This window comes from Durio zibethinus, chromosome 18 (assembly GCF_047325235.1).
Source record: "Durio zibethinus cultivar Kanyao isolate XHJ-2024 chromosome 18, ASM4732523v1, whole genome shotgun sequence".
Lineage (NCBI taxonomy): Eukaryota > Viridiplantae > Streptophyta > Magnoliopsida > Malvales > Malvaceae > Durio > Durio zibethinus.
Genome location: NC_143179.1, coordinates 9,661,043 through 9,688,707, shown reverse-complemented (window position 1 = coordinate 9,688,707; position 27,665 = coordinate 9,661,043). Strand labels below are relative to the sequence as shown.

Sequence of the window (27,665 nt, the reverse complement as noted above, 5' to 3'; positions counted from 1 at the left end):
AAAATTTTAAATTATATTATTATTTTTAGTTTTATGTGATGTTTTAAATAATCGTAATCCAGTCTCTTCTATTTTACAGTTTCCTGCCGCTGCCGTCCGCCTGACGACAGTTCATCATCGTACCTATAAAAAGAAAATTAAATAATGAAAGTTTTTTCTTCTTCTCCTCCCAATAACTCTAATCTATTATTTATTATTTGTAGGGGACCATCCTTTCCTTGTAGCTGGACAGTTTGCCATAAACACCAAACAGTAACTTCTCTTTCGTGGGCCCCAATCTTTTTTTTTTTTTAATTTTGGCCATTCGGGCTCCGCAGCTTAATCGGGGACCATCAACGGGTTGCGTTGATTAAGCCGGCGGCTGTTAGACAAGTCAAAATTCCGGGAGGTTCCCACTCCCTCGTCCCTCATCACTCCACGTGTACGCCCCCGATATGCTTTAACCAGGGCGCGTGCGTCAAGCTGTGGACCACTTGTGGTCCACGACGCCTTCTGTCGACACGTGTCTCCCTTGTCGTTGTCCCCGCAAGTGGCGGAGAGAGAATCGACGTAATTTATGGTCCCCGCCCATGGCCGGTGCTGCCCTCCCTTTTTGCGACGTTCCTGTTTCTTCTTCTTCTTCTCGTTATCTTCAGGGGGGCGTCACTCACCGCCTACCGCAAGTAACGCTCACACGAAACCGAACAACGTGAAAATTCCACTACAAGACATCCCTACCTTTGCGGCTCCTCTTCATTAAGAATCAAATTGTCTTCGTTAATTGTCCGGTTTTATTTTACCTGGTGCTAATTTTGTCACGCATATTTGAGTGACGTGGAAAACACGCTCCTACCGTGGCCTGCCTACTCTAAATTTACTACGACAAAAACAACCAGCGACTCTTTTTTGATACGATGATGTACTTCGTTGTTGTAAGCACTTTCCCATGCATGTTACGCTACGCTATTGTGTTTCTCACTTTCACTAAAAAAAAAATGACACTCCTCTGACTATTAGTACTTTCCCTTAAGTTTTAAAGATAATATTTTTCAGATTTAACTGTGAAACACTACAGAAATTTGAGTTTAGATTGATAAAGTATGTATGAATATGATCAAGTGTACTTGTTTACATTTCTACTTTTTATTTTGGGGGTAGGAAAGGATTCTACTTTTTCGATTCATTTCAGAACTGATTAGCAGTTAATGTTGATTTTGCATTTACTACCCAAATAAAAGTATTTATTGGCGAAAAATTTGGAAATTGTTCATCAATGGTGATCAGGGTTTGGAATTGAACACTGTTTCCAACTCCTATTGCGTTTTTGTAGGCAGAAAAAAAAAAGTTTTAATTAGCTTTCTGTGTCACAGGTCGAGATTTAAGTTACGATTCGTACGATTTTAAGATTTTAATATGCATTCATCCAGAGTCTTAGATCTGTCTATTTGTTACGATTTACATTTTTATAAAATGTATTATTCACTTTGACCTCTCTAATTTCATGATTTTATCTTATAAAAAGTATCTCACAAAAAAAAGATGATGTAAATTTTTTATACCTCAATAACTCTCTTTTTATGTTCGATATAAAATTTAAGACTCTTCTTTAGGTTCATGATATTCTCTTTTATCTAATATCGTGACGTTCTCGTCACGGAGGCTAGTCAATCTGTCTACTCCTTCAAAGAACTTGATGTAGATCGAACGATTTAGGGCTGACTCTAATATCACTTATTACAAATCGAGACTTAAACTCAAATTTGTGCGTCTCTAGTATCCGAACATACACTCATCTGACATTTCATATCAATTTATCTATCATCACTCATATTTTTGTGAGGTATTATTTATTTTGACCTATCTGACTTTACAATTTTATCTTACAAAAAATATCTCATAAAAAAAATAATATAAATTTTTTTTATACTTCAATAACTCTCATTTTATGTTTGATGTAAAATTTAAGACTCTTTTTTATATATGGTGCATGAGTATTACTATTACTAAAAGGTTAATTTTCCCCATCCTTCTTACTTGATCAAATCGTCTTCATCCATTGGAAGCATTTCCTTACTTTTGGGAGGGAAAAAAACAGTAATCCAGAAACATAAATACGATTGTTTAAAAAAAATTATTGCAATTTTAGTTAAAATTGATAATAATTCGTATGGAATTTAATTTAATTTTTTTAATAATATATAAAATTATAAATTTTAATTTATATTTTTATTAAATTTTTATATAATTAATTTCGATTAAAATCGAATTAAATTTTATTAATTAAATTTTATTTTTATTTTATATATTATTTTAATATATTTAAATAAACTTAAAAATAAAATAATTTATTTTATTTTATAAAAATTAATAAAAATATATAATTCAAATTAATTATTTTTATTTTTATTAAAAATTTAATTTAAATTTAAATATATTTAATATTTATATTTAAAATAAAATAAAAAATCAATCCAATCCAAATATTATAATTTCTCAGCTCTGCCTTCAGTGGTACGGCAACCTGTGATTTTGTCACTCATCTTACCGTACATAACACTCGCACTTCACGTTCCGACTAATAAAAGTAAACCGTCAGATTAAAAATAATTAATGTCTTTTCATCAGCCAACGACCCACGCAGGTCCGCGCAATTTTCGATTACTTGCTTTCTTTTCCTCCCCTTGTCTTTTCGGATTAGAAAAAACCGACAATAAATAAAGGTAGTAGTTCATTGAGCAACGACTGCTAATTGAAAAAAAAAAATTATTATTACTATAAGATCGTAGTAATAGAAAACTCACATCCCAATTCGGACAAGCTTTCAATTATGTAATTAAACAATTGATTTTACGCAGAAAAGTCAAAATAATTTTCTACATTGAAAAATTAATTATTGTTAGCCGGTCATTTTTATATATTGAAAATAATTTTTTTTTAATTTTATAAATGAAATTAAAATTACTTATTTTTTTTTGTAAAAGAATATTTTATTTTATTAATGTGAGAAATTTTTATAGACATTATCACAAAATAATTTTGGAGAGAAATATTTTTATCGGCGGCGTAATCACATAGAAAAATTGTAGAAAAATAATAATGTATTAATGCGGTAGGATTAATATTAAAAATAATGAAATGGTCCCCCCGTTTCCACCCTTGAACCTCCACCATTTTCATAAGCAGATTTCTTCACCTGAAAACCGCTTCTTCAAACCGCTTCTTTCGCCTTCTCTTCTTCTCTCTTCCTTTCCCTTTCTTTCAAACTCTCTTTTTGCACGTTTCTTACAGTAACTGGTAATAGTAATTATCTATCTCTTCCTTTCTCTTACACCATATTTCCTCAAAGCCTTCGCCTTTGTTTGCTCTACAAATAGGAGCAACATAAATCCCAGTTATGTCTTAAACTTTGGATTGTAAAAAAGAAAAAAAAAAACAATCTTTTCCATTTTTTCCTTCGCTTTCTCTTCACCTTATCATCTCTCTCTATCAACCGTGAATTCATAATTATCATCGTCATCGTCATCATCATTTTCATCATATCTCTCTTTCGAATACGTTTTACAGAGGAGAAAAGGAAAGGGCACATGGCGTTTCACCACAACCACCTTTCTCAAGACCTTCCTCTCAATCACTTTACCAACCCACAACAACAACGAACGAACCAACAGCAACAGACGAATCAACTGCCGGAAAGCACCGGTCCCAATTGGTTAAACACTGCTCTCCTTCGTTCCCAGCAGTCTCAACCACCGCAACTGCATGCTCACTTTTCAGACCCTAACTTCCTTAACCTTCATACTACTACAACTGCTTCTGACTCAACCGTCGCTTCCCAAGCGCCCAACCAGTGGCTCTCCCGTTCATCCTCTTCGCTTCTTCACCGCAATCACAGTGACGTCATCGACGACGTGGCAGCCCCAACAGCTGGAGGAGGTGGTGGTGGGGACTCCATGATTGCCGTGGAATCGGGAGATTTGAAGAACAACAACAGCGAGACTATGAATAATAACAACAAGAGCGAAGGCGTCGTAGTGGAGAGTGTAGGAGGTGGAGGTGCTGGAGATGGGGCTATGAGTTGGCAGAATGCCAGAAACAAGGCGGAGATACTAGCTCATCCTTTGTACGAGCAACTACTGAGTGCACACGTGGCGTGTCTTAGGATCGCCACTCCAGTGGATCAGCTTCCGAGGATCGACGCTCAGCTGGCTCAGTCACAGCATGTGGTGGCTAAGTACTCGGCTCTCGGAGGTGGGACCCAGGGCTTGGTTGCTGATGACAAAGAGCTCGATCAGTTCATGGTATGCTACTGCTAAAACTGTTACTACTATTTCCTCTGCTGATTTTCTTCTTTATTTGAATTTATTCATCTAATTAGCCCGAGTAGCACTTTGGTAACTTCATGCCTGGAGAAATGAGAAGAATTAACTGCTTCTCTGGGTGCTCTATGATTGTTGCCTTTAAAACCTTCTGCCTTTTGGGTTCTTTTAAGTTCTTGATTTCGTGTGGGAATGACACTGGATTCAATTGGCACGTGGCAATTTTGTTGAGATTAATGATGATTAATCTTTTTAAACATTGGTGATTAATTCGGTGGAGTGGGATGCAGCGACAATTGTTTTTGTAATAAGATTTAGAAGGGAAAAGTTTTGGCAGTGCATCTGTTGAAATCTCCTCCTGTTTCAAAGGAAAAATGAAAATTTATGATCTTGTACCATAATAAACGAAGTTATGATCAAGAAACTATGTGTTGAAGCTCTGACAGCTTTGATTACAAATTGTTAGGCAGGCTGAATTTGAGATATTTGGCCGTCATTAAGCTGGTATTCGTGAACCAAAATAAATGAATTTGGTCGTTTTCTATTTCTTTTTTTTCTTTTTGTGTGAATCGGAATGGACATTTCCATTCTCAACCATGTGAAGAACTTAATGCTATTTCTCCAAGCATCCTTGTTCACTTTTCTAGTTCTAAAAGGATAAGGAATTGCCACCTTTATGGACCCTTTTGAAGAAAAATATTCCTGAGATTAATGAACAAGCATATTTCATTCTAAAGGTTATACTTTTCTTGAATCTTGCATCAGATTCAAGTGCTATATCATTCTCGCATGTTGCAACTAATGGAATTTTCCTCACTCTATTGAGAGTTAAAATATAGATGCAAGAGCAGAGATACAAATAGTTTATGAAGAGTCGTCAACTGGAGGTTTCTCTTTGAAAAACAACTAAATTTTAATGCATCTTTGCATTTTGAAGTTGTCATAGAAGCAAAATTTTAACTTTTCCCTTCCTTGGTAATGTAGACGCATTATGTTCTGTTGCTATGTTCATTTAAAGAGCAATTGCAACAACATGTTCGGGTCCATGCAATGGAAGCAGTGATGGCTTGCTGGGAAATTGAGCAATCCTTACAGAGCTTAACGGGTATAGTTTAAATAACCATATTGATTTATATACATCCATCTGATTTCTAAGATCCTCTGGTATCATATTTGGGCAAAAATATGGCCCAAGTTAATCTTGAATGCTGATTCTGTTACAATCTCTGCTGCAATGCATAAGCAGGAGTTTCTCCAGGTGAAGGTACAGGTGCAACAATGTCTGATGACGATGACGATCAAGTAGATAGTGATGCCAACTTGTTTGATGGAAGTTTGGATGGTCCAGATTCCATGGGATTTGGACCTCTGATCCCAACTGAGAGTGAAAGGTCTTTGATGGAGCGTGTGAGACACGAACTGAAACATGAACTAAAACAGGTAATTCATGAAATTATTGTTTATAGAAATTTTTATTTTGAGAATCAAGGTTACTGACTCGTACACTCCATACAGGGTTACAAGGAGAAGATTGTTGACATTAGGGAGGAGATTTTGCGCAAGAGAAGGGCAGGAAAACTTCCTGGCGACACAACATCAGTTTTAAAAGCTTGGTGGCAGTCGCACGCCAAGTGGCCTTACCCTACAGTAAGTTCTAGGCCACAATGAACTGCATTCAACAAACAAAATAGGCACTATGATCATAACAATTTAAGCACCAATATTTTAATAGACCCTGGTCTGAGGGCAGATGAGTAAGATTGTAACCTTAACCTAAGGTAATGAGGCCTAATTTTTTTCTACAAAATGATAAAAGAGTAGTACAATTTTGTTGCAGGAAATTTGATTTCCATATTACTTAGAACTGCAGCTATATCTACATTTTAAGATGCATTAATGGTTCTTGAGCAATTTGCTCATTAATATTAATGCTGATGTTAAACATGAACCAAATGCATCCAGCTAGATTTCTGCAACAACTCTGTATAACTATCAAACAAATTTTCAGGAGGAAGATAAGGCGAGGCTGGTTCAGGAAACAGGTTTACAATTGAAACAGATAAACAATTGGTTCATCAATCAGAGGAAGAGGAACTGGCATAGCAATCCATCAACTTCTACCATCTTGAAGAACAAACGTAAAAGGTATGGGTGAATAACGCACGTCTTCTTGGTAATTTAGCATTTTTGAGAGCTCTGCACCAACCTTAATTTTGAAAAGAAGTAATGCAGGTGAAAACAATGGTGAACGGTTCACGTAAATGGAATACAGTCCAGACCAATCAAAGATGATGTCTCTTCACATTTCCACTTGAACAATTAAATCCAACATACTACATAGAAATTACAACAACATAGGCTTTCAATGGAACTGCTGCAGGGTTAAACCGAAAGGAACAGATTTTACTTAAACATGAGGGAAACAAAAGGGCTAACACAGGATGAGGTTGTAATCGATGAACCCGATTTGTGCCATTTTGCAGGTAATTTGTAGATCGAGGCACACCAGTTTGGTGCTGTGCAATATTGTTAGGAATTTTGGGAATAATATTTACTGTAACTTTGTTGGATAAATTCCATTTGCATTGGCAGATTATGATTTATGTTCTTCTTTATGTCTCTTAATATCAGTGAATAAGCCTAGTGAGGGTTCGTGACTCGTGATTGTACAGTGTAATAAACTTTGCTTCATTCCTAAAAGTCATACTAGATCATTACAGCATTTTTGGCGTTGTAATGTCGAGTCAAATTTGCAGCAAAGATGGCAGGTTGAAGCCCTCTTTATGTTCGTTCTCATCTCTACTTTTCTTCGCATTTACGGAAGAAAATGGATGGATATTCCATCATTACTATACGATACAATTAGGCAAACTTTCGGACGCTCCTGATTGTATTATGATGGTGGTGATATTCGCTGTTTATTCCTAGTTTTTGCGATCAAAAGTCCACTACTTTAGGTGCATTATTTTTTCCTAGTCGAGTAGGTGGGACTTTTGATATATGGATGTGCATGATTGACTTGGTTTTGGTTTACTTTAAGAAAGTTTGGAGATCACACCGAAAATCGTGTTTGTCTTTACTTGAATTAAGAACCGTATATCTTTATCAGATTGTATTTGGTTTAAGATCGATCTTGGGCCAATTGGACTCAACTCAACAAACAAACCATTACTGATTCGATAATTCATACTTGTGTCAGATGAAGACGTTTTGTTGATTTAAACCATGATAAAATGAAATCCTTCTTAGTTCTAATAATAACATCGAAATTAAAAAAAAAAAAAAAGGCTTTGGATTCAATGGAATGGAACCTTGAAACTTGATTTTATATGATAATAGAGAAAAGCAATGATGAATTAATGGCAACTGGAAAATGCCAAATGATAACTGGAGCTGCCAGGTCAAACTGTGCCTACCCAGGATTGGAATGAACAATTAAAGGAACAAAATCATATGCTGTTTCTTACTTTATTCTAAAAAATAAATGATAAAAAAAGCTTAAAAAATCTTATAAATGGAAGATTAACTATTTGGATAATTGAATCTTGTATTGAAAGTCTTTTCCTTTAGTAAAAAATACTCGAAAAAACAAGCCAATTTTAACCAACATTTTTATCATTAAGAATAAGAACAATGAACAATGTACAGGATATAAAAAAAATGCTGTAGACTAATTCACTCAATAATTTACTGCCAATAATAAGCCAATAAGTATATTTATAGTATCAAAGATTCAATCAAAAACCAGCTTTATCATGTCCCAGCTCCCCTTTATGTATCCCTGCTGGGGCTGCAAATCTAGCAGAGAAATCAGGGAATCCAGCATCAACTTTCCTGTGTATCCCTTCATCGAAGTTAAGTTCATAGCTTTGAGGATCATACTGAAACTGCATCGACCTTCTTTTCTTGTTAATCCCATATATGCTAAACCTGCGAATGAAATTCTTCCACTTTGGCCCTGTCAAAACCTCTGACATCTCTTTCAGTTTCTTAGCTTTTTTCTTCAACCAAGTCTCTCTTATCTCTCCCGCCTGCAGCAGATATCCATGCCCTTCATTTCTGCTTCGACGCCACCAGCAAAGTCCCCCGAGACAATCGCATCCAGAGGATGAAATCATCTCTTCAAAATCTTGGGTATATTCATCATCTCTTAATGGCCGAGTTTCACTGGAATGTGTTGGTTTCTCTTGTGGGGTGACCATGGCAGGAAGTGATGGGAAATTCTTGAGAGGAAATTAGGCAAAGACCCCTTGAAGGCAAATCCGCAAATGCAGATATGCTAATAAATGATAACAAAATCGGTGACATAAGAAGATGCAGTCATTGGAGGCATCATTTGCCGGCCAATTACCGCTCCAGCTCACTTACTCTAGCCTGTGTGGCTCCAGCTATTTCTTGACCGTTAAGAAGGGCCACTCTGGCTTTTATGCCAATCTTTCAAAATATTATTGCATTAATCTTTTAATATTTATCCATAATTGGTGGCCTAATTGGCAAGTTCTTATGAATTTGTTGATTACACTAAGGCTCAGAAGAAAAAAAAAAATCCACAACATACCAGCCACTTATCTCCTGTTATTGCAATCATGGATTCTATCCATTTTATGGTTAGCATCAGAACAATTATTTGGCACTTTCCAAATAATATCCTACCAACAAACCGAATAATAATTAGGAGAATATTGACTTCGTGAATCGTGAATGCAACTAAGGCTCACTCTGTTTTTCTAAACATGTAATTAAGCAAGGGCAAGGGCCGTGCACTTGGGCTGGTGCCCATATAAGGCCTGCCTCAGAAGGGCCTGATGGCCATGCGGTAGATTAACGATGATGAAGTAATATAAGCAAGAATTAATGTTCTAGTTTTATTTTATTCTAAAATATGAAGTAGAGTTATTTAAAAATTTTGAGAATCCCAATTCAATTTCATGGTAAGTGTATTTGATGTAATTGGATGTTAAAATTATCCTAAAATTATATATATATGATGATTGGTGCCTATTGGATATTAAAAAGTAGGGTTCGAATTTGATTATTCACAAACAAAAGCCTAATCTGGTTAGGACATTTTTCATATATACCTACGAAGGTCATCCTTCTAATTTATTGAGAAGAAAAAAACATTTCAAAACTCTGCTTTTTGCATGAAACTTTAGACAAATATATGGTACTTTAAGAATTTTGGTTACCAACTATTTAGCTAGTTGCTTGAAGACTACTTAATTGTAACCCAAGCTTTTACATTACAAACCTTAATTTACACGACAAATCTAACTAGGGACCTCAACCTTATTATGGAGATCTATATCCAATCTACAAGCTAGTATTCACTTTTATTTGAATATCTTATAATTTTATTTTATAAAAAAAATCTCATAAATTTAAATTTAAACATCTATATATATATATATATCAAAACAGATCGTTAACGTATCCCAATGTAGGATTTGGGCATTACAAACTCCCTCGTTAAAGCTTAATGTTCCTGTTAAGCCTAATATAAAATACACAAATCTATTTAATTACACCAAATATTAGATACACTTAATATAAAATATACATAGATCATATGATTATACTAAATATTAAAATTTTAGATGTAACTCTTACTGTGTAATACTTAATTATTGTTCAACTGGTGATCGTTCTGATACCATTTATAGAGACATGCACTTAACCTATAAAATATTATTCGTTTTGACTTAAAAGTCTTACGATTTTATGTCATAACAAGTATTTTATAGATTTAAATTTAAATCTTTATATATATATATATATATATTATAAAAGTCCTCGAAGCACCCTAATGTAAATTGAGATGTTTCACCTACAAACTAACTGATTCATTGTCTTTTATTTTAAATCCTTAAGCCATTGTGACATGCGACCTTTTTAGTTCTATGGCAGCCATTTAGCGATATTTTGTCAAGAAAAAAGATGACTACAAATTAAGGTAACATGCATGACCTACATTTTTTTGTTGTAAGCTAGAGGCATCTTCCCACTGGGCATACTTTGAAACCCAAATTTGAGGTGAAAATTGAGCCCTTCGTGGGGGCAATTGGTCCTATAAGAAAACGACTCCCCTCCCTGCAATTAAAGTCCAAAATAGATACGCACATCTTAAGCAAACTCGGGTGCAAGCCATGAAGTTTAAAGGGGGTAAAAGAAATAAAAAAATTTAAAATTAATTTAAAATTAAAGTGTTCAATTCGATTTAAATTAAAATTTTTTTATTCAATTCGGATTGAAATTGGGTATTAAATATGTATATTAAATTCAGATTGAATTTTAAATCATGTGAAAAATAAAAAACAAAACTGAATTGAATTATATTTTTTTATTAATTTATATATATTGAAAATTTTTATAAAATAAAAATAATTATTTTATATATAAATCTGTTTAAATATATTAAAAATTTTATTTAAATAATTTACAAAAAACAAAAAATTGATGAACTGAACTAATAAAATTTGATTCAGATCGATCAATTTAAAAAAAATAAATTTAATTTAGATTAAATTTTAAAAATTAATAATAATAATAATATAATTTTTATTTTTATTTTTATATTTAAAATTAAACAAAATTTGATTTAATTCACACGTATTGCGCTTAATTCAAACCTAGAATGATTTGTGAAGATGAGCTGAAAGATAGATACAAAGATATGATTGGATTATTCTCTATCTTTTGAGCTAATAATTAAAGAAATTTTATAAAAACATAAAGATCTTAGTTTCAAACTAAGATCTCTTTTCCTTTTCCTCTTCTATGCCCTCCACTGAATAAAAAAAAAAAAAAAAACCATGGTTGGGTTTTTAACTGTTGACGACTTTGTCTTTTCCTAGTAAATCTGTCGGCACTCCGAAGTTCAAAGTTGAGCTTGTCGTGTTCCAATCCAATCCAACTGTTTTGTCTTTATTTTTGCGTGATTCGAGAAACGGTTAGCATATCTTTCGTTCTTATAACACACCGGCGATTCAAACTAAGCCCTAGAATATGAAAACTTATCTAAAATATTTGCTCGGAGAATCTACAAATCCTAACGGCTAGTAACTTACATAGACATATTATATTCTATCCGATATATATTTCTTGTTATTTTTCTAAAATAATTCAATATCTAAATTTAAATGAATTACATTCCATTCCACTTTTTGTCTAATTGTAAATAATAAAAAATATATAAAAATTATAATATAATGTTTAACGATCATTTTAAATTATAGTAATAATAATATATTACAATTTTACAATTTGACAATTTGGTCCTACTTACAGCCTCTAATGGAAATTATCAGCCATTAATTACACCGCTTTTTCTCAACTGTACGCGTAGAGTTCCCTTGTTACCGGAACCGGCGTTGCTTCCAAGGACTTGACCGCTGACGATTGCTCCGGCGTGGCGGGAAGCCTGGACGTGAAGTTGATAATGTGAAGCTCGTCGTATCGGCTCGACCCATCCTCGAAATTCAGAGCGTAGCTCAGTGGGTCGTAACTGAAATCGGATGAGTTGTGGTGCTTGCGCCCTCCCTTTCCGATCCTGGCGATTAGGTTTTTGCACTTTACCTTTATGTCTGGTGATCTCGGCGTCCTTGACTTAACCTCCTCCAACTGCTCCATGGGGGCAACGCCTTCGATGTGTGGCGTCGAACGAAAGCAGCATATCGAGGATTTCATCTTCTTCTTAACTCTCTCTTGGCGATGGGAAATCACAGCTTTCGTTGTACACTTTGTTCTTCAATCGTGTAAAGCGAAGCATATATATAGGTTTATCAAAGAAACAATAATACTAAAAGACGGATAAGGACACGACTTTTGGGGCGCTTTAGAGTGGCGAAAAAACCGTGGGAGGTGCGTGGCTTAGTGGTGTTGTGTTAAACACGCGTGAGATGTTGCTGGGGTAACTCGGTAATTAAGTAATACACAAGCGAATTGTTTTCACAATGCCAGCTGTAAATATCCTTCTTTTATCTTTCTTTATTTCAGTTTTTTTAACAATGAAGCTCGACAGTTGCTGAAAATTAAAAATATTTATTTTGAATTAAATGTTTGGGATCATAAATATAACCATTTAATATATTTGTACGTTACAATGGTGCTTTAATTATTGAGCTATAAAATAATTTATTTATTATAAAATTTTAATTATATTGATTTTTTTTTTTTCATTTTTCCTGTCCTGAAGGAGAGGCCAGTTTGGACCAAATGTGAAAGGGTACTGTATTATGGGCCTGAATGTAATATAGGTCCAATTTGATGTACAAAAAAATCTGCTTGCCATAGTGCAATTGTAATTGGAAAATTAAGGCCCAAAAATATGAGTTTAATACTAAGCTCATCTAAAAGCAAGTTTGCTTTGTTTACATGTTTGAGCCTTTAACAAAGCCCAACTCAATGTCAAGTTTCAAAACAATAAAGCAAAAATTAAGAGTGTAATCAAATCGAATCGAGTTAAAACAATACAATGAGAAACTCAACCTCAAACTCAATTCCACTCATAACTTGATACTTGACTTGAACTCTATCGAATTTTATTTTCCTAGTTTACGCTTGATTCGTGATCGAAATTGAGTCATTCGAGCTCACTCGATTATACTTAATTAATATAAAAATATAAACTCAATTTTTATACTCGATAAAAGCTCGATTATTTATGCTCGAACTTGAGTTCAAGATCTTTTACAATTATTTTTAATTAAATCTAATAAATAATATATTTTCAAGATAATAACGATAATAATAATAACAACAATAACAACAACAACAACAATAATAATAATAATAATAACTTACACAATAACCAAATTCAAGCAAATAAAAGTCTCAACAAATGATTCAAATACAACACACAAATAAAAGACATAATGAAACTTAAAAATTAAATCCTAATTGAAAAAAATTTAATATCTAAGCAAATAAATCCACAAATAAGTTACAACAAACCAACAACAATATATATGCTGCATTCACAATATTATGTCTTCAAATGAACATTGGGCTCATATTGTTTTCCAACAAACCTACACAAAAGAGTAATTACAAAACAAACAAATTATAATAAACAATGAAAATAATATCCTTAACATAAGTTTTTATCATTAGTTAACCTATGGTTCGTAAACTATAATGCAAAAAGCTCAATCTAAACTAGCTACCACCTATTTTTCTTTGGTAATATTGTGACAAATTAAAGGTATTTAATAATAATATTTCATATCTGTATAGAAGACACTAGATATCTTCACTTTAGGGGATTTTGAGTGCAATCTCAATTGATTTTTTTTCTTTTGTATATAGATAAAATAAAAGAAAATAATAGTTAAAAATTATATTAAAGCAATGATAATTACCTAATAACAAAATAACAATAATAAAAAAATTCATTTTGTTCTTATTCTTCACTCCATGAGGATTTCGACACCAATCTCTTCCACAAAGTAATGCTTGTATTGTGTCAATAGCTAAAAAAACATAATAAGTATCAATAACTCCACCTCCTGCACTAAAGGTAGCCTTTAAAACCATTGTAGTGATAAGAATAGCAAGTATATCGCAAGCCATCTTCGATAAAATACAGTACTTCAAATTGTTCACTTTTTACCATTTCAAAGCATCAAACTTAGATGAATCTTTTTTACAGATAAAGCAACCTTCAGCTAGGTAGTTTTTTAGATTAAATTGTTATGGTTGAACAGTTTCAACTAATTTTACATAATTTGTAAATTCAGACCAACCAAAAGAAAAAGCTTTTATATTCATACCACTAATACCACTATCATGCGCTTGAGTTTCAGTACTATGCTTATTGCTAAATTGATACTCACGCACATATTCCTCATAAATTTAAAAATGAACATCTTGAACTCTAGTAATATTTTCTCTTACTTTTCTATCAAGGTACATTCGAGGAAAACAAAACTCGACCACCCTTATTTTGCACATTGGATCCAAAATAACTGCTATACCCATTACCAAATAACAGTTTCCTTAATACTTATCAAATTTACTTTTCATTTTGCAAACCATTGCTTGAATAAATTCATTTTCATCATTCATCCTTTTATCCAACAACACTTTCACACAATAAACTTCATTTAGAAATAGGTTTAAAGTTGGATAATCATTTCTAGAGATGATTTTAGCGACTGAATTAAAAACTTCTAAAATCTCACAAACTTTCTCCACATTTTCTCAATCTTCATGACTTAGACAATATTCGTAATGAAATTCTTGTTTTTTGAGTCTTGAAAACACTTATTTGAATTTAATTGTAGTCGACAACATCTCGAATGTTGAATTCCAATATGTTTTACAATTGAGAATGAGTTTCCTATCAGACAACTATAATTATTGTATTATGTTAAAAAATGAGTTAAGTCTTGCCTCATTCTTATTAATAAAACTAACAGTTTCATGAACATGACCAATCACATTCTTAATCTTAAAAAGATCATCTTGAACCATGAAATTTAATGTGTATACAACATCGAATATAAAATAATTTTTCTTCACCAAATAACCTTCTATTTCTTAAAAAAATGTCTTTAAGAATTCTAATTGTTACATCATTACTTAAAACATTATCCACAGAAAATGTAAACACCTTGTTTTCAATTCCTCATTCTTTTAGACACTTAAAAATATAATCGACAATCTCAACACCGTGACGAGGATGAGGTATGTGAATAAAGCTAATAATGCGCTTTTGCAATCTTCAATTATAATCTATAAAGTGTGCTGTAAGAACTATGTACTCAATTTTTTGATTACTTGACTTTCACAAATCTATTGGCAAACTAATATTGTTGACAGCCTTCAACAGTACCTTTAATTTTTTCTTTTTTGCTTTATAAACTTGCATGCAATCTTTTTTAATAGTATTGCGTGATATTTTTTCTCATTCAAGCATCATACGTTTTTGTATTATGTTAAAGCCTTCACCTTCCATAATTGAAAAAGGATTCTCGTGCATAAGTATCCAATATGCAGCTGTTTCTTTCATCTTTGCCATATCAAATTGATCATCTGTGAGAGCAGGTAATATCTATACATCATCACATGTGTCTATTGGCTAGAAATTGATCATTTGTTATTGATTCTGAAAACTTTTTTGCCTAACATAAGTTATCAAGTGCCTCTTAAATTGAGTTGTACTTTTACTTGCATTTATTGCTAACTTTTTCTGCAATGGACACACTCTTTTTTTTAGAACCATCAGGAAAACTGACTTTTTTAAACTCCAACCAAACATCAGATTTTTTGCATCTTTTTCTTATTACCTTCCTCACACTCTTTAGGGTTAGCATTATCACATTCTCTATCATTGGTATTGGTGACTGGTATTTTATTTGTGTTACCATTAGTAGCATCTAAAGTTTTATTCATTGAATCATTATCATCATTATCATCATCTAACATAATTTGACTAGCAAAAGAATTTGTTATCGACTGAAATACTGCAGAGGAGATATCTGATGTGGTTGATAACATGTTTAGTTTTTTATAACCAAAAAAAAAAAAAAAAGATAAATCAAAATAATAATTCAATTTTGGGATCAAACAATAATGCCAAACAAGTTGTTAGAAACATGTGTGGTAAATTCTTTTGCGAGAAACATGCCAAACAAGTTATTGGAAGAGTATAGAATTTAGTAGTAAATGATAACCATCTATAGGATTTGCAAACAATATAAATAGTCTTTGCCAAATATGACAATTAATCAAGTACTAAAATGCAATGGGGTGGCAGTAACTATATAAATATATAAAATCCAAATTGATCCTCCCATATGGGATATTTGAGTGATATTATAAATACTGTTATGCATTCATAAGAAAAACCTTCAAATTGAGATTTTCAAAAAATTAACTCAACAAATTGATGGAAGCACTTTTGTTGTATCTTTTCTTAAAGTTAAAATCTTGTTGATAGCTGTAAATTAGTTGAGTATTGAAAAGTACTTAGCCAGCAAATTAAACGTTAAAGTTATAACCTTGTCCCAAATCATTAACAATCCACCCGAATTTCCAACTGTAGTCAAGAAGCACTTGCTATAATTTGCATCAAGCCATATCCTTTGAATCCTTTCATTTGAAATCTCCTAAAGTTAGTTTCCTGAACTTAGTACCATGTCTACTTTATGAAAATTAACCATATTTCTTAACAATCCCCATTTTGCCGAAATTCCTAATCCTCAATATTCCACGATAAGAATTTCGATTGCCCCAAAACTAAAGAACCAGCTCCTGAGAATCGCAAAAAAAAAAAAAAAAACACCAAATCAAAATTACTTACCAGTTCAATCTGGGAACCTTAAAACTCAAGTCAATCGCTTGTCTTCAGCCTCTAATTCCCTCAATTTCTGAATCGCATCATCATCATTGCAACTTGCAACCATACCCAGCATCTTACCTATCTCCTTTGTCAACTTAGCTTTTCTACCCTCTAATGAAACCACAAAGACATCTCCTCTTCCTCTTCCTCTGCCCTCCAATGAAACCACAAACTCAACGGGTAAAACACCTATAATCTACTTCAAATCTATTGAGTCAAATCATTTTATATATGCTCCATATCTATGTCTTCTTTTTTGTCTCTTTTCATTGTTCCAAATTGTTGTTCTTTTTTTTTTTTTTTTAATTCAGGACTTAATTAATCAGCAAGTCTTGTTATGAAATCAGATGTTTGCTTTTTTTGCAGGAAATAAGAACAACACATCTCGAATTGTCATCGTTGTCGTTATTCCATCTGCCAGTGTTGTGATACTTATCATTTACGTCTACTTTTTTTTGAGAGCTAGAAAGAGGAAGGAAACTGTTGAAAGTAAGATTAAACGTCTTTCCAACAATTATATAGGAATAGATTATTTATTTATTTCTTTCTTTTTATACTTGCTAATTCAGCCATATATATTAACTTCAACCTTTAGTGATAATAATTACTTGTTCGTCGTAGCTATGGATAAAGAAATTATCAGTGCAGAATCTTTGCAATTTGATTTTGGCACCATTAGAACTGCATCAAATAACTTTTCTGATGAAAATAAGCAGATGAGTGTACCTTACCTCGTTTCGGCAAAAGCTGTGTTTCTTTTTAAAAGTATTCCTCGATCAAAGTGCAGATTCTGAGACGATGAAGTCACTAATGAAAGTAGCAGTTAGAGCAGCAGGGGTAGCAAATCTAATTAGTCTTGTGATGAAGAGAAGTCAGTCGACGATCAAGAGTCGTTTCTAAATCTTTATAAGCATAAACACAGCCCCTTGAGACGGAGAAAATCTTCACATATTGACTTTACAGTTTATACAATAGGTGGGCAAAGAAGAGGCAGGTCGCCTATCAGTAACAGTTATGGGTGGTTAAGGTGAGTTTAGGGTTGCCTGCGATTGGAGGAGTGAGAAAGGGCGACGCAGATGGGTTTTTTGTGGTGAGATGAAAGAGACGGGGAGAAAGAGAGAACGAAAAGAAGGATAGAAGAAAATGAAAATTTAAGGTTTTTAAGTTAAGAGTAAAATAATAATTTTATAAATAAAATAATAAAAAAATTTAATTGAATTCGTGAATTATTTAAATAGAATATTAATATATTTAAATTTAATTTATTCGATAAATTAAATTATTTAAATTTAAATTAGATTTTATAATTATTAAATTAAATTTAAATTTTAATCGTTTTAAATTTAAATAATTTATAAATATTAATATATGATTTCATCCTTAGCCGCAACGGAGTAAATTAGACGGCTCTGGACAGTCTCCGAAACGACTAGTACGGTCTACGACAAGAAATGGCCGCTCTTGATCACTCAGCTTTCATGGTAACGCTTCGTATCACTCTCTTTTTTGTAGTAATAATTCCTTAAGCTCTCTCCATTATTCTGCGCTATTATCTTTCTTTTCTTTTGTGACAGAAGCCGCAATTGCAGAGAAACGATAGTATGTGAACTTGTTGCAGGGTCGCATAGGATGGACCTTGCCATGAAGCTTATCCAATTGATTCTAAGGAAGCTGTCTCAAGGCATCATTGAGAATGACCATCTCTTAGAGCTGTCAATCATTGTAAGTCTAGATGTTCTGTAGCCATTAAGTTTTTGTTCTCAATCTTTTATTCACAAAGATTAAATTTTGATAAATCTCATCATTTCCCTAACTGTTTAGGTGGTCATAATAGCAAGACAATTTGCTCTCCTACAAAATGCCATGAAGTTTGAAGCACTTCACTTATTGGGTGCCGTCTTCTTTTCAGAATATTCGGTATGTTTTTTTTTCCCCATGATTGCTATCGTTCTGGGAAATATTTGTTATGGTTGGCTAATTCTTAGAAACCATCTTAGTTGTTCACAGCTTCTGAAATTATAATCATTTCAATCTCTCTGAAGTATTGGGCACATTATCTTTTAATTGGCTGAGGGCGAAACCCATTTTGATGTTATCTGTCTTGGACTTTGTTTTGAAATATATGGAAATTATTTCAAATGCCTATTCTAAGCATGTATACATCATGACGATTTCCTGAATTTGGTTACAGAGAAGTCTAATGACCTGTCTGTTGTTATAGTAGCTTAAAGTTTTTGTGCACTGGTATTTGATTTTACATCCGAAGATGTTCTTTTGAATCGTCCTGATTTTAATAGCAGCTATCTTAATAGTCTGTCACAGCTCATTGCAAGAAGTTTGGCTTCATGGGGGCAGCTAAATATTGATGCAATGTGTGTCTATGTATGTGTATTTGCTAGTTTGTTTCATAAGTTGTGGAACTAATACATAGATGCTTTTCATTGTAGGATCTGATGGTGCTAAAGCAGAGACGGATCTTGTAGAGATTGTTACTGCAGGTTTGTCTCTTCTGACGGCTTCCAAAGTTAAGTAGATTTAACTATTCTCTTTCCCAAATTTAGTAGATTTTGTTTTGAATTGTAAACAGTGTAATTACTTTAAGATATTTACCGAAAATGGCTCCATGATATGGTATGTTTTAATCCTGATGCAGGTTATTCACGATGGGCTAATCGATTCCCTCAAATAAGAAAGGCAGTCGAGAGATAACTCAAATGAAAATAAAGGTTGACCTTGTTAGTACTTAATATCTTATCCCGGTAATTTTCTTTTTGATGTCCTCCAATTCGTGAAAGCTTATCTGGGCAATAGTGCGGAGTTTAATGGTATCGTGGTAATTCCATTGAAACAACTCCAATTAGTTAAATATTAGCTGGTTAACTTTGAATGAAATTTGTATGTACTGGCCCTGTTCTTTGGCTATGTAACTGGCAATTCTCAGGCATTGTTGAATTGCGTGTGCATGGATCTTTACCCTGATGGCCACAACGGCGAAAAGCACGGCGAGGGAAATGCATAATTGTTGTATCTTTTTTCCTCAAGACAGCTTGTTGATGATGATCAACCCTCATGCTGCGCTTACCAATCCTCTTAAGTCAGCTTCTCAGTGGTCCGTAACTAACACACGTCTCCCTTTATCCGGTAGAATCCCCAGGATTAGGCACAAGGGCTATCAGCTATGAAACAGAGTTGATTAACCCATTTCAGATATCTCCCCTATTTTCCACTAAGCATTAAAATTGGAGGGTGATGTTTTAAAGTTCATTCACTGAATTTGTCCTCCATTTTCTGAGTTAGGCCTGCTGTTTTAAAAATGAATGGACCATTTCAACTGAGGCAGTAATAATAACTTCAACAGTTTTCTTTTGGAAAAGTTCTCCCGTTAACCCAATAAAGTTTTCATTTTTTCGGGCCATACCCATTGGCACCACTCTGCCAAGTTCTTGGTCACCCTAAATGGGTAAAACAGTAGGCTAATTCAATAAAATATTATGACTACCAACAATTACGCCAAAGTACTACAAATTAGAAGCAACGTGAGCTTACATGTACAAATAGGGCGCAACATGACTACTGTGGCGTCTGTCTATATCGGATACGATGACTCTCTTCATCAACTCCCCGGCGACAGTCTGTCACGTCACCTTCCCAAATATCCCCACCGCTCTAGGCGGCTTCCCCCAGTTCCTTTAATGGCTCCAGCACTTGCCCGAATTGTTCCTCACCGAGTTCCATAAATAAAAAAATAGAGAAACAGAGAGAGGTCTTTAAGCATTAAGTGAAAAATGGGCTGTAGGAACGTCTTCTACACCTTAATCATAACTTTCTCAGTAGCTCTAATCACCTACAACATCCTCATCTCAACCAATGCTCCTTTAAAGCAAGAACTTCCAGGCCCTTCAAGATCATCAATTGTTGACCCGATAATCAGGATGCCAGTAGAAAGATCAAGAAGATATGGGTTAACTGCAAAGAAGAGGTTGTTTCACACGGCTGTGACAGCTTGTGACTCAGTTTACAATACGTGGCAGTGTCGAGTTATGTACTACTGGTTCAAGAAGTTTAAGAATGGACCAAATTCAGACATGGTTGGGTTTACTAGGATCTTGCACTCTGGTAAACCTGACAAGTACATGGATGAGATTCCCACTTTCATTGCTCAGTCTTTACCAGCTGGAATGGATCAGGTATTTCTTTCAACTGTTTTCTTTTCTTCCGAGGGGCTTAGTTCATAATTAGACAGAAAAAGGAAACTACTTTGGTTGGACTATAAGAAGTTGAGTATTTCAATTTGAAGTTTACTATCAATTTGTAAGTTTCCTAAAAGGGCATCGAATCTAGGAAATTTGATGAGGTTAATTCTTTATTGAATGGATTTCTGCTATGCCAGTTGAGCATTAATTGAGAAGTATTTCCACCCCTGTATTGCTAAAACACCAAGCTGTTTTCTTGATAACTAACTATATAAATAGTATCCTGAGCTTATGACTAGATCATTTGACCAAAACGACGTAAACTTGTAAGTTTTTAAGGTTGGTGATTCTTATTTCTGTCTGTTTATTTCTTTCTGTACTTTTATGTTAATCACAGGGTTATATAGTCCTAAATAGACCTTGGGCATTTGTGCAGTGGCTTAAAGGCAGACATAAAAGAAGAGTCTGAGATTCCTGATTTCCTGATTTCTGTCTTGAGTCAATTCATCTCCATATTTGATTGATTTTATATATCCCATTTTCATTATATATCCGGTTACATACTGATGGCAGAGCCAGACCATATTATTGTCACGCCTATACCGAACTTTTCAAAAGATGGGCTTGGAGCTGCATTTCCTTTCTTCTATATAGAACCTAAAAAGTACGAGTCAGTACTGAGAAAGTTCTTCCCTGAGGACAAGGGTCCAATAACCAACATTGACCCCCTTGGAAATTCTCCTGTCATTGTAGGGAAGGTATGCATTTTGGTGTTGCTCAGTTATTATAGCAGCAATCTCTTTTGGTTTTGCCTTCTTTTGATCTTTTGTTGAACATTATTTAGGATTCTCTCAAAAAAATTGCTCCAACTTGGATGAATGTCTCATTGGCAATGAATAAAGATCCTAAAACAGATAAAGCTTTTGGTTGGGTGCTTGAAATGTGAGTTTTATCCAATTTACTCCATACTTTTACCATGTTTTCTTAGGTTTAGACCTTGACTTGAGTATTTTTGTTTCATAATTGTAGGTACGCTTATGCTGTTTCTTCTGCGTTGCATGGTGTTGGTAACATCCTGTTCAAAGATTTCATGATCCAGGTTTAATGAGATTGCCATTCATTGTTTACCATAATAACTTCTTCACACAATAAAAGATACCAACTGTATCCTCCTCATAACTGTAGCTAGCATTTTCAACCATTTACTACTGTCCGGTACCAGCCTAAACATGGAGATGAGCTTTTTAGTTTAGGCCCCACCTCTGGTATGCTTCTAAGAGCAACCAAGTTGGATAAGCAGTCGTATTTGTTAGTAGAACAGATTGGACTTTTGCAACTTTTCTATATTGTTTAATCATAATTTTTAGTAGTTATTGATAGTGAATTTTCTCCTCCTTTACACTCTTGTCTATAATATTCCTGAATTCTGATTAGTTTGAGAAAAAGGCTACATGATCTCCTGACAATCCAACCTCCCTCCCCCCAAAAGAATAAATTATCTTTTGGTTTCTAAAATTGATATGAAATGTGAATTATTTCCTGAATTCTCCTTACTGACAGTTTGCCTGTTTTGTGACATTTATCAGCCTCCTTGGGATACAGATATTGGTAACAAGTTCATTATTCATTATACATATGGGTGTGACTATGATTTGAAGGTAATTTATTGTACTGAAATCTCCGTCATTTAGTTGGAGGGAAATGCTTCTGAGTTCTGACCTTTTTAATTATAATCCGACGTATCTGTTTCTGAGTTGGAAGACAAAGATGTCTTCTTTTGCTTATAGAGGGAAAATTTCTGCCCCAATTTCAGTGGAGGTTAACCTATGGAAAGATTGGAGAATGGAGGTTTGATAAAAGATCTTTTGATATTGTAGCACCGCCGAGAAACCTTCCCCTCCCTCCTCCAGGTGTTCCACAAAGTGTGGTAAGTTTAAACGTGTATCCTTCTATGTCACAAAAGCAACTATAGTTATATTGAGTGGCTCTATCAAATTTTAGCCAATGCATTAAAATTTTTTGGTTCTTGGAACAGGTAACTCTAGTGAAAATGGTAAATGAAGCCATGTCAAACATTCCAAATTGGGGGTCATAGAAGAAAAGTTGGACTGCAACTGTAAGATGCTGCCTGTACACGAAAAGCTCCTTTCAGTTAGCATACACAATTCATACACATTGGGTTAGGGAAAAAGAAGGTTAGGGAGGGGGGTGTTTATTCTTCTAGTTCATATTAATGCTCAAAGAGGACAAAATTTGACAACCCATTGGGGATTTGACAATAGCATTACAACAACAAAGATTGCATGTTTTTGCTCAATCAGTTGAGATAACACAAGGTATTTTCTTACCTTCATCCTCGTGGTAGTCATATGTTATCTCCAGGATATGTCTGTCTCTCCGACAAACACAACCTGCCAGCCAACAACACCAGAAACAAAGAACACAACCAATGGTTTTAACTTATGTAACTGCAGTCGATGAAAGGAGGAAATCTTGTCAACGGGTTTTTAGATCAACCATACTGTCCATACATACGATGCAAGTAAAGCAGCCTGAGATAACAAAGGAAATAGCAAACTAAAAGATACAATGAAATTACCAACACTCTCTCCCCTACACCGCAAAAAAAAAAAAAGCTGTTGGAATCTTCAATCTTATTAAATTACACTCCGTTTTTTGTTTGTTGATCCCTTTCTTTAGCGGAACCTGCAAAAACCCATGTCAATAAGGCATTTAATTATCAAATATTTCTGTTCATACCACATTAAATTAAATTAAAAATATTAATGAGACTTGAGCTTTGACATCCATATAAAAGCCTTATTAATATTAACTCATGAATTCGGGCTTGAAGCACCTTCCAAAATCCAAACGAAACACGGCCTATATACAATATGAAAATCGTTTTTTCGACTAGAGAGCGACAGACACCGAGTCCCTTGTCTTGGCCCAAGAATTTCTCGGGCTTGGGCTCCAATTTTAACAGTAAAATAACTTCGACTCCAGTCTTCGGATGTTCGGTTGGCTCAGGCCTTACTTGCTCCAACCAGGAGTAACTATTAACTACCAGTATAAATCCGTCTTTTCCTACCATCTTTCACATCGTACGTTACTCTGACACCTCTCCCATTTCCCTATCCGCCTTTGCAAACAACCATGCCTACCTTGACACCTCTCAAAAGATCCTCGCCGTCGATGCGCCTGATCCAACAACGACTCCAAGCTCGCCAATTCTCGTCGCTGCCTCTGATCAACGTTTCTAATAATAAAAAAGATTCCACCGCCAGCTCTTTCATAAAATGGATCTCGGGTGTCGCTGTTGGTTCGAGCTTAGGATTAGTCTACTGGTACTCAACTTCATCTTCGGATTGGAGTTCTGCTTTTTTCAAGAAACCCTTTTTGTCTTTCGCAGACTGGTCAACGGAAACTGCTGAATCTACCCGTGATGGCTCAAGAAACGCGTTTCGTAAACGAGCCCTCCCTGACTATAGCTCTACGTTTATCTTCGGAGGTTATTACTTATTACTGTTCTTCTAATTTCTCTCTCTTTTTTATATTTGGTGGCATTAGTATTTACCAATTGATTTTTCTTTTTCCGTTTCAGATGTGTTTAGAAGGAAGGTTTTCTTTAACTATGAGAAGCGGTTAAGATTGCGGAGTCCACCGGAAAAGGTAAATTGTTGAATACTTGCGTTGAATATTGATGGTAGGAATAGTTTGTAAAAAAAAATTTAATCATTCTCATAATTATAACTATTAATTGCTAAGAAGTTGACTTTAGTTGAATTGATCTTATTAACCTTGTAGATTGTAAGGAATTGAAGCAGCTGATCTTTGTTCTTCCAATCCTTTTGGTTTTGTATTCATAATTGACTCTCAGCAACTTATTGGATTGAGTTAGTAATATATATTCGGTCTTCATAACGTGTCTTGGGATATTTGGTTATTTACCCTCTGTTAGGTCGTCAATGCTTGCAGGTTTTTGAGTATTTTGCGTCTTTCCGAACTCCAAAAGGAGAATTACTCATGAGACCAGCTGATTTAATGCGAGCAGTTGTTCCTGTTTTTCCTCCATCTGAATCCCACCTTGTTAGAGACGGTTATTTGACAGGGGAAAGGAGTCCTGGCGAGTTACGTTGTGATCCTTCAGAGTTTTTCATGCTTTTTGATATGAACAACGATGGACTTATATCTTTCAAAGAGTAAGCGGCTGATATCTCACAATTTGAATAGACTCTTAGGCAAACTTTTTCTTCTTTATTTGGATGCTACAAACACTGAATAATTTCTTTGGAACAGGTACATATTTTTTGTAACATTACTCAGCATACCCGAGTCTTGCTTCTCCATAGCATTCAAAATGTTTGATGTAGACAACAATGGGTTTGTATTTAATATCAATTTGAAATAATTTTGAGCTGCCTTTCTTTGCTTCCTTAAGATTTTATCTTAAATGTTAGTAATTTGACTGTAGTTATCTGTATATAGGGAGATTGATAAGGAAGAATTTAAGAAAGTGATGGCTTTGATGCGAGCCAATAATAGACAAGGGTCAGTCCACAGGGATGGACTTCGTGTTGGGTTAAAAGTCACTGGATCTGTGGAGAATGGAGGTCTGGTGGAGTACTTTTTTGGAAAAGATGGAAAGGCATGCCTCCGACATGACAAATTTGTTCAATTCATGCGAAATTTACAAGATGAGGTGAGCCTCTTCCAAGTCTTACGAAAATTGAAATCATTTTCTTCAATGTTTGTACATGATATTTCTTTAGTTCTTAGAATGTTTCATGGTATTTTTGGCATGAGACTGTTAGTCCATTGCTTACCAAGCTTTGACAAACTTGGAGCATTTTCTTGTAGCATGAGTAATAGGTGTTAAGATTGAACCAAAATTTCATCTAAGAGGCAAAAGCAGTTTCTATGCATCTTTTTTTTTTATGGTTGAAGGAGTTGATTTTTTTTTTTTTTATCAAATTGAAAGATATCCTTTAAGTTGTAGAATTCTTGTAATGCATGGAAAATTGCACTGAATTTCTATTCTTATCTTGGGGCTTTCACCTTTTTACCCATTTTTCTTTCTCCCCACATGACGAAATTTTGATGATTGTCATATACAAAGCAATGTTTATTGTATTTTGTAGATACTGAGATTGGAGTTTAATCATTATGACTACAAAAGCCGAGGAACCATATCAGCTAAGGATTTTGCATTATCCATGGTTGCTTCTGCTGATATGAGTCATTTAGGCTCACTGCTTGAGCAGGTTGATGAATTAAATGACAAGCCATATCTTAGGGAGATTCAAATCAACTTGGATGAATTCAAACATTTTGCTGAGCTACGTAGAAAATTGCAGCCATTTTCTGTGGCTCTTTTTAGTTATGGGAAAATTAATGGTCTACTGACAAAGGATGACTTCAAACGAGCAGCATCCCACGTAAGTCTTGTGTTGTTTATGATTTTATTTTCTCTTCTGACCAGTTATAACTTTTCAATAAGAAAGTTATCAAAATTTTGAAAAATCACTGAATTAATGGCGACTTTTTTTAGCTTTATCTATTTTCTCAGGGAGTTTAATGTTAAAAAGGGGTTACTAAAATTGAAAAAAAGGTGGCTTACAGTTTATGTACTCAAAGGTTTATAAATTTATTTTTTTTTCCAATAAAATGTTAGAAAAGTAATTAGGTGTTGAAATAGGAGTGACTTTGACTATTTGGACAGCTGTTAATATCTTGTGCTAACAAAATTAATCTATCAAGAGGACAACAATTATGTTGTCATATATGCAACAGTACCTTTTCTCTCTGTCTTTTTACATGATTGCATTGTTTATGACTTTTGCAGGTCAAATTACTATTAAAATTTTAAGATTTTCATGCAGCGTTAGGTTTTCTAACTTGTGTTTTAAAGTTCATTTAATATATATTTTCAATTTCTTACCTTTGTTTCATCATTTTCCTTTTTTGGTATTCTTTCCCTTTTTTTCTTAATAAAAAACCTCGCCCTTTAGTTTTAAATTTTGATGATCTGCCATGCATGATAATTTCCAAATACCAGACATTTCACATGACACATTATGATGAAGTGATTTATGCATATACAGGTTTGTGGCATATCACTTACAGACAATGTTGTTGAGATCATTTTCCATGTGTTTGACACCAACCGTGATGGAAATTTAAGCTCGGATGAGTTTATTAGAGTTTTGCTCAAGCGAGAAAAGGATATTGCTCGCCCTGTCGAGTCAGGAATCGTGGGACTTTTATCTTGCTGCTGGAACTGTTCAAATAATAGCTCCATTGGGCGAGTAATCTCATAATCTGTCTCCGCATACAGGATTTCCATCAACTGAGAAACTTTTGATATCTTTCTGAAAGGTTTAATCTGTTATCAGCTGGTTTTCATTGCTGCTTCAGAATATGCTTGTGAGTTGAAGCTGGGAAAATAGCTGGTGATCAACTAATCAAAGGTATAATCAGTTATTTAACCTTGTGGCTAGAACTGATCTAATTGCATCGCCTCGTTTCCTAACTGATTGGGGTACATCTGCATTGAAGTTTACTCATTGGTCTCTCTCGAGGTCAGAAGCTGTTGCAAAATCGTGATAAGAAGAAGTTTGTACAAGTGGTTTGTGTTGTATATTCCCTGCATAGACTTTGTCTTGGCTCTTTTTGCTTCCCCTTAACTCGTTATTACAGACCACAAAACTGTATAGTTGATTGTTTCTTATAGTTTGTAAATGTTGTTCTCGTCCTCATCTCTGAACTTGGATTGCACAATTATTCATTCTTTTCCTTTTTTGGATTAAGTATTTTTTATCTTTTTTTTTTTTG

The 27,665-nt window shown here is 34.1% G+C and overlaps 5 protein-coding genes and 1 long non-coding RNA gene across 10 annotated transcripts; 3 read left to right on the top strand and 3 right to left on the bottom strand.

Moving 5' to 3' along the window:
- Positions 1-3,375: 3,375 nt before the first annotated feature.
- Positions 3,376-7,017, top strand: LOC111299393 (homeobox protein knotted-1-like 3). 3 transcript variants are annotated; one of them, XM_022894567.2, is made up of 6 exons: positions 3,376-4,277; positions 5,280-5,400; positions 5,542-5,735; positions 5,811-5,942; positions 6,304-6,440; positions 6,528-7,017. In XM_022894567.2, exons 1-6 carry the CDS (start codon positions 3,564-3,566, stop codon positions 6,529-6,531), a joined length of 1,302 nt encoding a protein of 433 aa, XP_022750302.1. In that variant the 5' UTR covers positions 3,376-3,563; the 3' UTR covers positions 6,532-7,017. The 3 variants fall into 3 exon arrangements, with proteins under 3 accessions (XP_022750302.1, XP_022750301.1, XP_022750300.1); XM_022894566.2 differs by having other exon boundaries at positions 6,520-7,017; XM_022894565.2 differs by having other exon boundaries at positions 6,517-7,017.
- An 824-nt stretch (positions 7,018-7,841) lies between these two features.
- On the bottom strand, positions 7,842-8,912 carry LOC111300909 (uncharacterized). Its single transcript, XM_089746821.1, has one exon. The coding sequence runs from the start codon at positions 8,495-8,497 to the stop codon at positions 8,033-8,035; it is 465 nt and encodes a 154-aa protein (XP_089602947.1). The 5' UTR covers positions 8,498-8,912; the 3' UTR covers positions 7,842-8,032.
- A 2,589-nt stretch (positions 8,913-11,501) lies between these two features.
- On the bottom strand, positions 11,502-12,058 carry LOC149513696 (uncharacterized). The gene has a single exon (XM_089747397.1). It carries the CDS (start codon positions 11,979-11,981, stop codon positions 11,625-11,627), a length of 357 nt encoding a protein of 118 aa, XP_089603523.1. The 5' UTR covers positions 11,982-12,058; the 3' UTR covers positions 11,502-11,624.
- Positions 12,059-13,083: 1,025 nt separating this feature from the next.
- Positions 13,084-17,808, bottom strand: LOC149513695 (uncharacterized). 2 transcript variants are annotated; one of them, XR_016329799.1, is made up of 2 exons: positions 17,370-17,808; positions 13,084-15,329 (listed from the first exon to the last, which is right to left on the bottom strand). It is a non-coding gene; the product is annotated as an uncharacterized LOC149513695 (long non-coding RNA). The 2 variants fall into 2 exon arrangements; XR_016329800.1 differs by having other exon boundaries at positions 13,084-13,324.
- On the top strand, positions 16,335-23,572 carry LOC111299392 (hydroxyproline O-arabinosyltransferase 1-like). The gene is made up of 13 exons (XM_089747398.1): positions 16,335-16,818; positions 17,005-17,127; positions 18,023-18,119; positions 18,213-18,360; positions 18,460-18,555; positions 19,086-20,825; positions 21,229-21,281; positions 21,373-21,589; positions 21,676-21,773; positions 21,861-21,930; positions 22,418-22,489; positions 22,645-22,758; positions 22,867-23,572. The coding sequence occupies exons 6-13, from the start codon at positions 20,424-20,426 to the stop codon at positions 22,924-22,926; spliced, it is 1,086 nt and encodes a 361-aa protein (XP_089603524.1). The 5' UTR covers positions 16,335-16,818; positions 17,005-17,127; positions 18,023-18,119; positions 18,213-18,360; positions 18,460-18,555; positions 19,086-20,423; the 3' UTR covers positions 22,927-23,572.
- A 360-nt stretch (positions 23,573-23,932) lies between these two features.
- LOC111299391 (calcium uptake protein, mitochondrial-like) lies at positions 23,933-27,643 on the top strand. 2 transcript variants are annotated; one of them, XR_016329798.1, is made up of 8 exons: positions 23,933-24,342; positions 24,436-24,503; positions 24,810-25,033; positions 25,131-25,214; positions 25,320-25,533; positions 25,973-26,269; positions 26,936-27,301; positions 27,390-27,643. XR_016329798.1 is itself a non-coding variant. In XM_089747396.1 (7 exons), exons 1-7 carry the CDS (start codon positions 23,988-23,990, stop codon positions 27,149-27,151), a joined length of 1,458 nt encoding a protein of 485 aa, XP_089603522.1. In that variant the 5' UTR covers positions 23,933-23,987; the 3' UTR covers positions 27,152-27,643. The 2 variants fall into 2 exon arrangements, 1 of the variants encoding a protein (XP_089603522.1); XM_089747396.1 differs by having other exon boundaries at positions 26,936-27,643.
- Positions 27,644-27,665: the final 22 nt, after the last annotated feature.

Excerpts from the sequence above, each read along its gene's own strand:
- LOC111299393 (XM_022894565.2), top strand. The coding sequence starts at position 3,564 with ATGGCGTTTCACCACAACCACCTTTCTCAAGACCTTCCTCTCAATCAC. Across the intron at positions 4,278-5,279 it reads AAGAGCTCGATCAGTTCATG|ACGCATTATGTTCTGTTGCT; the intron begins GTATGCTACTGC and ends TTGGTAATGTAG. Across the intron at positions 5,401-5,541 it reads ATCCTTACAGAGCTTAACGG|GAGTTTCTCCAGGTGAAGGT; the intron begins GTATAGTTTAAA and ends ATGCATAAGCAG.
- LOC111300909 (XM_089746821.1), bottom strand. The coding sequence starts at position 8,497 with ATGGTCACCCCACAAGAGAAACCAACACATTCCAGTGAAACTCGGCCA.
- LOC149513696 (XM_089747397.1), bottom strand. The coding sequence starts at position 11,981 with ATGAAATCCTCGATATGCTGCTTTCGTTCGACGCCACACATCGAAGGC.
- LOC111299392 (XM_089747398.1), top strand. The coding sequence starts at position 20,424 with ATGGGCTGTAGGAACGTCTTCTACACCTTAATCATAACTTTCTCAGTA. Across the intron at positions 21,774-21,860 it reads TTTGGTTGGGTGCTTGAAAT|GTACGCTTATGCTGTTTCTT; the intron begins GTGAGTTTTATC and ends TCATAATTGTAG. Across the intron at positions 21,931-22,417 it reads TCAAAGATTTCATGATCCAG|CCTCCTTGGGATACAGATAT; the intron begins GTTTAATGAGAT and ends GACATTTATCAG.
- LOC111299391 (XM_089747396.1), top strand. The coding sequence starts at position 23,988 with ATGCCTACCTTGACACCTCTCAAAAGATCCTCGCCGTCGATGCGCCTG. Across the intron at positions 25,534-25,972 it reads TGCGAAATTTACAAGATGAG|ATACTGAGATTGGAGTTTAA; the intron begins GTGAGCCTCTTC and ends TGTATTTTGTAG. Across the intron at positions 26,270-26,935 it reads TCAAACGAGCAGCATCCCAC|GTTTGTGGCATATCACTTAC; the intron begins GTAAGTCTTGTG and ends ATGCATATACAG.